Source organism: Channa argus, chromosome 18, assembly GCF_033026475.1.
Source record: "Channa argus isolate prfri chromosome 18, Channa argus male v1.0, whole genome shotgun sequence".
Classification (NCBI taxonomy): Eukaryota; Metazoa; Chordata; class Actinopteri; order Anabantiformes; family Channidae; genus Channa; species Channa argus.
In genome coordinates, this window is record NC_090214.1 from 9,546,936 (window position 1) to 9,559,418 (window position 12,483).

Here is a 12,483-nt window from a genome sequence, read left to right on the forward strand (position 1 = left end):
TATGGTGACAATACTGACTTTACTTTTCGGCTGATGAAGCACTGACAAACAAACATGGGCAAGCACACCCGCACACACAGGTGAGCATATCTTCGTCTTTATCCCTGACTGTAAAGACTGACTGAAATTTAACAACAAAATATAGAAATGTATCTATCATGCCTCATCATCTGTCTGTATATATTTGTCCATGTCCATCTTTAAGTAATATTAAAGGTTGTTTTGGACATTATGTCCTTTTTAATAAAACTTACAGGGGCGCCTAATTTGGGATGATTTATCTGAACTCCAGAGCCTTTATAGCAATAATTTAATTTGCAAGTCAAACAATCTATATTCCCTCTGTTCTGCGTGGGAGAATTAGTCCCATGCCCCTTTTTTCACTTCTAAAAGAAAACATGGATTGAACAGGGATTAATTTCAAAATAGAGCAGAAAAGACGAGACTTGAGAGGAATGCACTAAATTAATAGGAATGTCCTTTGAGTGCACCAATCATAAAAGAATATTGATAATGAATTAAGATAAATGTTCAGGAAAAATCCCCACAGACATTAAATATTTAAATTGTATAAACATGGGCTTATTGATGAATTAATAAATCAATCAATCAGTGGAACTGTGGAAGAACTAACAGGACTAAAACATATGACTTTAACTTCCTTGTAAAAAATAATACTAAATGGTTTAAATGTGTTCATGCATGATTTTGCTTCTTTTACATTTATGCATCAGTGCTCCACTGTCCTTTCACACATGACTGCATGAGCCTAGGAGGAGAAATTCTACCAACCTCCATATGATGATCAAAGCACATATCCTGCCAGGTACACATAAGTACATACAATCTACCAAACGCACACTTGATATATCCGTCATATAAACTTTTATAAACAATGTTCTACATATTCAAGTTGCTTTTACATTCTGATTAAATAATTCTCATTACATCTGAGTTCCTATTTTAATGTGCAATTTAAAGTGGCTTGCGTAAGAAAAGTGGCATTGGTTCATATCTGTCTCCTTTTGTCCTCTCCTGCCCTCTACCCCAATCAGATCCTTGTCTCAATAGGTGACGGATAAATAATGCAAAGGACGTGAAGCTTGTTTTTGCCTCCAAACAAATACACATCCTCTAAATCTTTTTAATTTACTAATGGGCAATAATTCCGCTCTGAATGTGTTATTGGAATTGAAAGCCCATTTTCTCTGGACAGAAATTACGTAATTAAGGATTCAGTAACATGCAACGCTAATCACCACCTAATGTTGTACACACAGCATTTGAATGTTAAGGTTTTGCAGCTTTATACTTGATGTCCCAACTTAACTCTGAGTACTGATCAGAGATTGTAACTGGCAAACTTCTGAGTTAGTCTCCAATTCCCATTTTCGGGCTGATACTGTTCACTCACTCAACTTCTCCTTCCTTGCCTTTCTTCCCCTGTCATACAAACACACCTGAGGCAGCCTACTTCCGATACAGAGGTGACATAGCCCGTGGATAGTGTGCATCACAGCACTACCTCCCCCTCGTTCTCCTGCTTCTCCAGGATTCAAGTCTGCTGCCAGCACACACACACTGCGACGCTGACTTTCCACCTGGCCAGACCCTCTGCAGCCTGAGTATCTCCACAGCCTCCTTTGTGCAGCTGAGTGTGTTCTCCTGGGGCTGTGCTCTGACAGCTGGGTGGACTTCAGAGTGTTATGGATCATCTTAACAGTGACAGCTGCCCAAAAAGTAGCTGGTGGACTTTTTATTGCACTGCCCAAAATGTAATATTTCCAGGTGTCAGTCCAGTAAAAATCGCATAAGATAACAATATCTTTTTTGACCTTTCTGGAAAATAGAAATGCAGTCCTTGGAAACGTTTTCCAGCCAAACTGACCTCTGCATCAACTTTCTTCAAACGAGTCTAGATTCAGTTTTCTTGGTAGGTCCTTTCTGCAAAAATCCAGCTGGACTCTTGTCTGTTCAAAGTATATTAGTAACAACTCCGATCATCAGTGCACACATCTGTACCTGTCATTTCCACATTTTCAAGTTTACCACTTGATTTTCTCTTCAAACCTCTGTTTAATTTACTCTTCTTCTCTCCATTTTCTTTTCCTTTCTCTTCTCTCTTCTTGCATTTCTTCTGTCCAGCTTCCTGATCTGTGGCCTGAACAGCAGCAGCGGTAGTATTGCCTGAGATCAGCTGTGTGAGAGTGTGTGGCGGCGTCATGTAGGCGAGACTGGCGCTGGCTTGGCCTGTTCAGGCCACACTGTAGCTCCTGGCAGGGGCGCTCATGGGAACTCTTCAACAGCAGAAGAATAGGAGGAAGTGCCTCTCACAGCCTCCCCCCTTCACACACATACACACAGATGTGCACGCACACATGCACTTACGCATACCTCGCCACCCCACATCCAGGACAGCTTTGTGTGTCTGCCCCCGATAAGGCCAGTTTGCTTCCTGAGTCCACACTATGTGGCTGTGAGAGGTGCTACAGCTCTCGGTCTTTAGCAAATATACACTGCAGTGACTAATGTAGGTGGCATGGGTGAGAAGAGAGAAAAAGAAAGAGACAGAGAAAGAGAGGGAAAGGGAAAGGGAGGATTTTCAATATTAGTGTTTAGGCAGGCAGGAGTCTTAAAACCAATTACAGCGACCGACCATATTTACTTCTTAGCGGAAAGGCTTGTGATTGCTTCTGGCTTCTGATTCTGACAACTTTTAGTGACTACATTTTCCAACAAAATAAAATGATAGCTGTATTGTTTGGAGCACATACCTTACTCATAAACACACACACACATACCTCAACCAGACTTCACACCTAATCAGACTCTTTCCACCTTAGCTCCCCACACTCCCCAGTCTCCGTCCAGACATTATACTTGTTTGTTATGTTTCCAACTTCCATATTTCCTCTGCTTTTCCTTTCAGCTGCTCTCTCTTAGCCCTATAACCACACGGTACGGAAATTCACAGGTCTGCGAAAGCTGACATTCCCACCTTTTCATTACAGTTTTCCAAACATTGCTTTTGTTTTTGTTTTCAACATTCACATGCCTGAGAAAGAAGTGTTAATCTGCAAAAATAATAATAATAACAACAACAAACACCTTAGCAGCAGAGCAAAAAAAGGCTGTTAAATTACAGCTAAAACAGTAGCCAGTCTAACCCCTAGCAACCTCATTAATTCCTGGCTTGCTTCTTTTCCTTTTTATCGTTTGGATGTCTGGCTCATGGAATGAAACATGGACAGAGAAGTGACAGAGAAAGACAAGAGTGAAAGAAGAGCATGCAGCACTAGTCTGCACAATACTAATAAAGTGGCAGAAAAGGCCGTTGTCTTAAGATCCCTTCATGCCAGTAGTAATGGCTGCTTTTCCCTGTTTGCCTTTTGAAAAGGGCGAGGGTTACCCGTCAAGCACACAAAAAACACTTTCTCTCTCTTTCACGCTGTGCTGTTCACCTCTAAATAGGCAGAAGGACGGATTAGAGTGAGAGAAGAAAAGGGGAGAAGAAAGCATGTCTTAGGGAGAGAAGTGAAAGAAGAGTTTGAAAAGCTTGTCTAGGAGCCAGACGAGGCCAATCTGTTCTTTAGTAGTGTGGGATCTCTCTCTCTCTGTCAGTCTCTCTCTCTCTTTCTGACCTGAATAAACAGCTATCAAAGGAAGAGGCGTTCTCCAAGCAAATGAATACACAAGATGGGTCTAAGGCCAAGCTCAGAGTGACATCTGAAGTTGCACTTAAAATTCAAACTGTCAAAGCTCAGCATATGGATTCATAATCTGCAGGTACAACATTTTGGAGGCAACACTGAATAATGTGAGACAGTGAAGTGACAACAAAATCTCATGTGCCAGTTGAACCTAAACAAAGCAGCCCCATTGCATCAGCCACAGGTTAAAGCTACACTTCTACAAACTCAAACTGAATTGAGTATTTCATAAATCTCTAAGTCATATTAATGTACTTTTACAAAATTCACAGATTAGTGCACTTCAAAGTAGAGGTTAATGAGAAACAAAAAGGACTCAGAAAGTACAAATGTACTGTAAATTATACTGTATATCCAAACGTAAAACATTAGGAGACTAACCCAAACAAAATAATCTAAATATATACTCAGTTGCAAGACTGTGTATATATTTATTTTTACAAGCATTACAACACACTGTCAAGGCAATGCTAACATCTGCCAACCATTGGGACAGATAGTATAGTATAGTATATATATATATATATATATATATATATATATATATATATATATATATATATATATATATATATATATATATATATATATATATATATATATATATATATATATATATATATATATATATATATATATATATATATATATATATATATATATATATATATATGTGTGAACACTGTTTACTATCTTAGATTAGTATTACACTCTGTATCTGGTGCTAGCAATTTTCTACTTGAGTAGGACAAAGGTCTTTACAAAGCCTTTCATTCAGCCATGCACACATTAACAGGGTTGCAATGCAAGGCACTGGCCTCCTAATCAGACATTTGGCATTCAGGGTCTTGACCCTGAACTTGACGTTAAGGACACAAAATACAGTATAAGCAGAAGGTGGCACGCATCAAACCACTCCCAGATTAATGAAAAAATGACAAATAAACCTGAGCCCTGGCAATGCCTACAATGTGATAAACACTGTAACTATAGCTGTGTCCAGAGAACAGATAAGGGTTAAAGGAGCAGTGAGAGACATCTGTTTTAAAATCTTACAATATAAGGAATATACTGTATGCTGGTAATAAAATTAAACCTTCTTCATTTAATCTAAGATGCTGGCCAAATCTAACCTTACTATCCTATTTTCAGTTGACCTCACCCTTCTTTCTCATCTTTTCTGTCAGACATAAGTGTCAGACCCATTTTCACAGAAACAGTTTAGGGGCTAATGTTTGCTGACAAGCAAAGTGATGCAGAGGGACATGTTGTCCAGGGCACATCTATTGTTAATATTCATGAACTCTCTGCAACCTTGCCAATGACATGAGGAGATAGATTTTTTTTTCATGGTCTGTAAACCTTACTGTAAATGCGGACATGGTTACAGGTGTGCTCCATGTCAAGTTTCCAGTTTAATATCTAATTTAATTTTTTCATATTAACATTTTAGAGATATTTAAAGATTCAAGGCCATCAAATCTGTATCTGGAGTACATTGCCACTTTGATGATTTAAGTGAACCTACTTTATACTGTAAATAGCTATACCTAATTTGGTCAAAAAGACATTCCATTGCAATGTCTTTTTTAGAGAAAATCATAGAACTATAAATGCAAATATCACACCATTTTAAATGTGTAGTAATTATCTTAATATACAAGAATAATAATTTGAAGTTAAAATGCATATGAAAGTTGTAAACGTGTAGTCAGTGGATGGGAAAATGTTCTTCAAATAGCCTTGTGGTTTTTGGAAGCACATTCCTTTGTGGATATCAAGTATTATCTTCACCAGCATCTAAAGTGTCCAAAGCCTTAAATGAGCCCTTTGTAAATCACTGAAATTGTTCATGTGTAAGGCCATCATCAAAACAATAAAACAAGTTTGAGTAGGTAAAGAGTGGACAGTTAGTGATACCACATAGCTTTTTGTGTACTGGGGTGAAGGCCACAGGGTGAAAGACAGAGAAAAGAGATGGAAAGGAGAGGAGGCGGATGAGGTAAAGGAGGTCTCAACGGTCAAGGAGAAAATAAGCAGCAGTCTAAAAAGGAGCAAGGACAAGGACACAAAATGGGTACAGAGGAGAGAAGAAAGTCTAAAATGTTTTCTATTCCCCCTAATTTGGTCTGTGAATGTGTTTCCCCTCCTCCTTTAAGTCTCTCCTGAGACTATTCCACACAAACTGCACTATCATTTGTTAGTCTGATTTAGCCAGAGATAAAGAGGAAGAGAGAGAGCAAAAATTACAAGGAAGGGAGGAGAAAGGAATGAAGGAGTCACAAATATGAGGGCAAATCTTTTCTATGTCGAGACATCTTTGCTGTCCCCTTCCATATGACTTGAAAAACCTTCCTAGCTGTTGACATGTTGGATGGAGCATTGTTATTCTGCTGTAGATTAAGGAACAAATTTACAGTGTATCTACAGAAAATAAACATTGTTCTTGTGATAAACTCTTTTACATAGGTGTATCAGGAACACCATAATAAAGCAAAAGGTAAAATGCAACAGCAATGCTTATCAAACCACTGATAAAAGTAATTTTATGCTGAAAAATCACGAGCGTGTGAAAGTTGAAAGAAAAAAGAGCTTGTCGAGTCAAGTTTGTTAGTTGCAGTAACTCAATATGACCACTGCTTTCCCTAGAGTTTACTTCCTTGAGTGTTTCAAAAGAAACATGGATATGTTTCAGTGACATGCTGATCTGTTGAATAACTTCCAGCTGCTCCAGGAGTTCAAGTCAAGTTAAGTAATCAGTTTTTTTAACTGACTCTTAATGTGTAATGCAAGAATTTATCAGTTAAAAGCATCCCATCCAGTTTAGGAATTTAAAACAATTTAAAATATTTTTTAAAGACACATGGACACAATGATAGGAAATTATGGAAGCTATTATATTTAACTCACTCTAAAAGCACAAAAGAATGTAGTGGTTAAACACACTATATTGTTGATAATATTAAAGATTTTAATTTGCTTGTACTGTAAAGTCTTATTAAACCAATGACTGAAGCTATTACCTGCCAGCTGGACTTCTTTAAGTAGTTGGTTGACTGGTAAATTAATTGAGGGTTAGGGTTTGTGACAGACATTTCTGGAACAGACTGGGGCATTTCTTCTACACAAGACCCAACCATGTGTGGTTTTGGTTAGGCTACAGCTTATGCCTAGAGTCTGTGTGTTTTCTGACAATCTGCTGTGAAACTAAGACAGTTGAAAGTTGTTTGAAAGTGTACCTTTTCTTTTGACTGCTTGTATGCAGTTTTCTTTTTCGCTGTTTGTCATGCACTGCAATGCCTTCACTCTCTATAACAAATAAGTATCTGTAACAGGCACCTGTAGTCACAGATGTAATGCAATACACCATGCTCACAAAGGAAAGACAGTGGATGTCCTAAATGTGCAACCAGACTTGTAGGCTGCATGTAAATAGCCACTGTTATTAACCATGTTGCCATCATGTGGGAAAAGGGGGCAGATTCATTTTTCTATGAAAGTCACTCTGGAAATTTGCCAACTCAAGACCCAGTAAGGTTAGCAAGCCATGTAGGAAATATTCCCCCCCTAGCTGTAGGGTGAACAAAAGCATGCAAAAAAGAAGCTGCATTCAGAGCCAACAAGGCAATTCTATCTCTGGTATGACACTGGAGGAAGGGTCAAATGGCTCAGGAAATAAAGAAAGAGCCATTCCTCTGCCAGTAATGTTGTCTTAGTCTCTATATGTTTAGGATTTTTAAATTGTACCTATTTCAGACGAAGTTGAAAAACAACTATTTAACTAAACTAATCTCTGTCAATAAACATACACATGACTTTATGAATGCAAAATGTATTATTCACATTATTGTATTACTGAGTGGGTAAAAAAGCTTTAGACATGCATCAGAAAGGCTTCAAGCCTCTAAGAGCAAGTCTTTGTGCAGCAGTATCTGAGTGAAATGACAAGGGAAACACGATGTTAGGAGAAAGACAGTGTCATCTTAGCTGAAGACCACTCTGCATTATCAGTAGTGATGATGATAATGATTATTATTATTAGGAATCATTTTTATCTAGCTTTCAAAACTATGCTAGCAAGTGCTCTTCTCCCTAGCAACCTAGTCTATGCTCGCCATCAATTTTGAAGGCTAAAGCTTAGCTGTTAAAATAAAATGTTTGGATGGCATTTTGAAACCAGGATAAACCTATTAAATATTATTCTCTCCCAGCAATACTCAACATTGGCTAGTACAAAGAAGGCCTGGCTGTCTTTAGCCCTCCCAAGGCCAGGGAAACAGTAAGCAGTGATGAGGACTGCATTACAGAGAGGACTGAGCACTCAAAAAAGAGAGATACCAGAAAATCCACAAAAGATCAAATAATGCATTTAATTTTACATCTTGTGTGCCTATTATGAGTCTCAAATCATTTTTTAACCCAGCTGATGACTGATGTCTTTACATGTAAATTTGTTTCCGTCCCTGTCTTTATGCTGTCAAGCAAATAGTGACTTAAAAGACCAGTTTCTCATTCCCCAGTTAGAAAACGTGTAAAAGTATCATCATTTATGCTTTGTGTGTCACTGTTACTGCACTGTGAGTTAAGTGGTCATTCATTTTGAATTAATGTACTGTACTGGTATCATGCATTCAACAATTTGGAAATTCAGAAACTGAACTTCAAAAAGACGTCAAACTTGAGTTAAGACAAAACTAAGAATCCAAAATATGTAGGATGAGTGAAGAAAACACAGGGTTTGGATGTATGAAAAAATAAGTACAACTGGCTTCATTTCCAACTGCACAATTCTCCACGTCTTTCTCATGATAAACCATCATTCTGCTCCACATGTGACTCATATGCAAGGAAGCGGTTTGACAGCAGTTTTCGCTCAAGAGAGGACATCTTGCTCTATTCACTGCTCCAAGCTCAGAAGCATGATTCAATTAGCTGCTATGGTTGCTGAGAATGTGTAACGTGGAATGCATGCAATAAATATCTCAGTGAAAGCATGCTTGTGCATGTGTCTGTTAAACATGGTGTCAGCTCCTCCACTTATGTTATTAGTTTTCTCCATTCTTTGCAAATGCACATGCAAAAACCATAAACCAAACCACATGCAAATTACCAACAATCAAAGAAAAATATGCACATGTGTAGAGAAATACAAAAACTTTCAAATACTACAGCAAAAGCATTATTAGACATTTGTATACACATTGCCACACTATGTTAGTCCCACAATATTTAGTTCAAAGACATCCAAACACAGATAATGTATGCTTTACCTTTACTTGGACACATACACACAGAAAGTAAAAATTGTTTGATTACACTTACTGTTAAGCATTGCATATTTTCAGAGCGATTGGTCTCAGGGGCAGCACCATGGTTTGACAGCACAGCCTCTGAAATGTAGACAAAGGAATCACGGGCTGAGACAGTGCCTTTTGAGCACATTTCTCCCTGTGCCAACACAAAACAGTATTTTGGATGCAAAAAAATAAAGTCCTCAAACAGTTCTGAGAGTCCATAAAAGTGACACAAAAAGATAACAACAAGCAATTATGGCAACAGTTGTCTGGAGCAGCCTTCACTGGGCTGGGATTCAAACTTCTGAGCGAACATAAAAGGCAAAAACAGGCCAGCCGAGTCAAGGAAAATCCCGCAAGATGTGAGGATTCAACAAACTGCCCAAGAGAAAAGTGGAAGTGAGAACAAGTAAGAGGGAGGGAAGGAGGGAGGGAAGGAGGGGTGAAGAAGAGAATAGGAACTCCTCTCTCACTCTATTATCTGTCCGTCACAGGGCTCCTGGGAAGTTGCTATGGTTACAGCAACTCACGCCTCAGTGTCCTTTTAACTATTGCTCATAAAGGCAGCATTCAGCTTTGGGCCACAATGCAGATCACTCTCTCTCACTTTTTCTTGCTGTCTCTTTCTTTCTGTATAAATTTATCCACATCTTTCCCTCTCAGGTTTGCATTTTCTCTCTAAAACTTCACAGAGAGTTACCCAAATGACCCCCTTCTGTTTGGTGTTTTTCTACTTCTCCTTATCTCTATCTTTTCTTTTTTCTTCCACCATCTCTCCATCACCAAAAGAGAGTAAATATCCTACCCCAGACCTTAAAATGTTATGTCGCAACCCATTCTTAGGAGCCACAGCACAAGTAAAGAGTGTAAGTGGATGAAAAACCTCATGATGGCCTTGCAAACAGTAGTTACAGTATAATCACATTAAATAAACACAAATACAGTGCAAAAACAACACAAATTTGCCGCTGTGATACACTCATATATATCTTTTGAATTGTAGTGCCTAAATTGGAATTTGCAAGATGTGTTTAAACCCATTTCACACCAAAGTCTGCATCAGTTATTTAAAAAACTGCCAGTCATTTGGCAAATGATCAAAATGCCATGTGTTCAAGTTCAAGTGACAATGTAGTCTAGAGACCACAATAATAACTCTTATCCATTGGAAGCTAACGTGGAACTAGTGTGGGATTTTGTTATTTAGTGTCCCATCAGTCAACAAGTATTTCTTTTAATAATTAGCATTATAAAGTTGTTTTTAATTTATCTTTAATCACTAAGGTCCCCAAACCTTAACAGTGTATTAACCCTGAATGTAAGATATCTAAATGTTTGTGCCAAAACATAAAAAATCTTAAAGCCATAAAGCTGTCAGATCATACAACAGGTTAATTTTTTCAAAAATATTTGGAAGGAACTAACAACAATATAAACAGGCGTGTCAGTACAGGAGATGCCATTCTACAGCATACACACAGCATGCTACACATACACATTGAATACTTAAACCCAAATAGAAATTTACTAATTTAAATTAAATTATGTCTGATATGGTGTTATAACATCTATCTATTATCTTATTATAAGTTTTATGGGGGGCTGGAGCCCATTCCAGCTGTCACTGGGTGAGAGGCAGGGTACAACTTGGACAGGTCACCAGTTGTTCTCAGGGGTCTATTATAATGCTCAACTGATTTAAAAAGTCATTAAAGTATGTATACTTTAACATCTCAACACAAGCTACCCCTACTTAACTAAGATCTCCTTCCGAAGTATTTTTCTCTCAGAGAAAATACTTTTGATGTCACAGTGTTTGCAGATACACTCTTCATGTTAGATTCCACATAAACTACTTCAGCAGATGAATGTTAAAAACAGTCAACTAGTGTGAGACTACATAAATATAATTCTGCAGAATAAAAGTTACACATCCAAGTGAAGTTGCAATAAGATAAACACAAATTTGAGTTTAAAGTTTAACGCATCCCATCAATATTTTGGACACAGAGTTGACTTGACTTTCGTCTGTAACCGTATAATTTAAACACAGAATAAATGGCCTGAGCCAATAGTTGTGGTTGCCATAGTAACTCAGACTTTTTTTTTTATAAATAAGAAAAAGGGATTCTGTCACTAGTGAATCTGAAACCTCCAGGGGTCCAGCAAAAGAGAAGGGCTAACCTGGCTGGCATCAAGCCCAGGGGAAAAGCCCTTTGTCTGGGTAAGACATCAGTAACATGGGGTATACAAGAGGAGAGACAGCAGCTGGCAACAAGAGGCATCCAGAATGACTGGCATTAAAAATGGGAGAAAAAAAGTTAGATAATAAAAGACTGAAATAGTGGACAGTGGGAAAAGTATACACAAGAGAAATTCAGAGAATGGGGAAAAAGTAATGCCATCAGTAGTAGTAAACGAACGTAATAAGAAACTCAGAAATACAATGAAACGAAACAGGATAAAACAAGAATAGGGAGAAAATGAAGACATGAAAAAGGCACGAGTAAAGAAAAGAAATTAAAAGGTTCTGGCAGTCTTCTGTAGCTGAATGAGCCAGACCAAGATGTGCCAGAACATAAAAAGCCCTTGACTCTGACTAAGTCCCTCATTCACTTGACACCCAGTCCCTCTTTTCACCTCCTGTCACCCACAAACAAATAAACACTTGGAAAGAGTGGAAAAGCCATTAAGGAGGGCAACTGCCTCCACTTCACTGTTTGGGTCTATCGAGATCACCTCAAGCATCTGGAAATGAATTTCCAACCTGTTAAGAGCAAGACATAATGAAGCGTAGAAAAATTAATAGACAAATGTAAAGTTTCAAGACATAACGCTGATACAGTGATGAGGTTGCTGTGCTTCAAACTGTTGGTCATTTATGCTATTGCTCATTGAAATTCTTAATAACACAAAGCTATTTTAAGTAAGTAAAGTAAAAAAAAATCAGTACAAAAAGCTTTACTTAATTAAAGTAAATGTGCATTAATATAAAATATATATGAATCCCTAACAGTCCATTCCCATCCCCAGCTGTGCAGTGCCAGTCCAAGCCCGGTAGAAATTGGGGAGGGTTGCGTCAGGAAGGGCATCCAGCTAAAAAACTGTGCCAAATCAACATGCGGACAATGATCCGCTGTGGTGACCCTGAACTCACGGGATAAGCTGAAAGGACAAAAATAAAAATGCTGTCGGGATATAGGTATAAATGTTGAACTTGTATACTACTTGCATTTCAAAACTACAGGTTTAAATTAAAATAAAGATATTTAAAAAGAATGAACATTTCAGAATCAGATGGGAATGTTGATTACACATCTGAAAAATAGGTGTATGTCAAAGTTAATTAAAATAAAATGTCAGATATGCAGACAGAGTTGACTGAGCTCCTACTACTCCTCTTGCTGTTTTGTACTGTGTAGTTAAGCGGGTGAAATGGTCAGCTGGAGAGCTGTTAGTGGCTCGACAAAGGTTTCAAT

General features: G+C 38.0%; 1 protein-coding gene across 4 annotated transcripts in view; it reads right to left on the reverse strand.

Annotated features, from left to right (window-relative positions):
• Positions 1–12,483, reverse strand: part of rgs3a (regulator of G protein signaling 3a) — a 129,176-nt gene that overhangs the window by 81,759 nt on the left and 34,934 nt on the right. For 3 of the 4 annotated variants that reach the window (XM_067485047.1, XM_067485048.1, XM_067485050.1), the window contains one exon: positions 9,033–9,100. In XM_067485047.1, the coding sequence (XP_067341148.1) occupies positions 9,033–9,100 (68 nt within the window). Of the gene's footprint in view, positions 1–1,460; positions 2,355–9,032; positions 9,101–12,483 lie in introns of those variants that run through there. The other variant, XM_067485049.1, reaches the window with a different exon arrangement.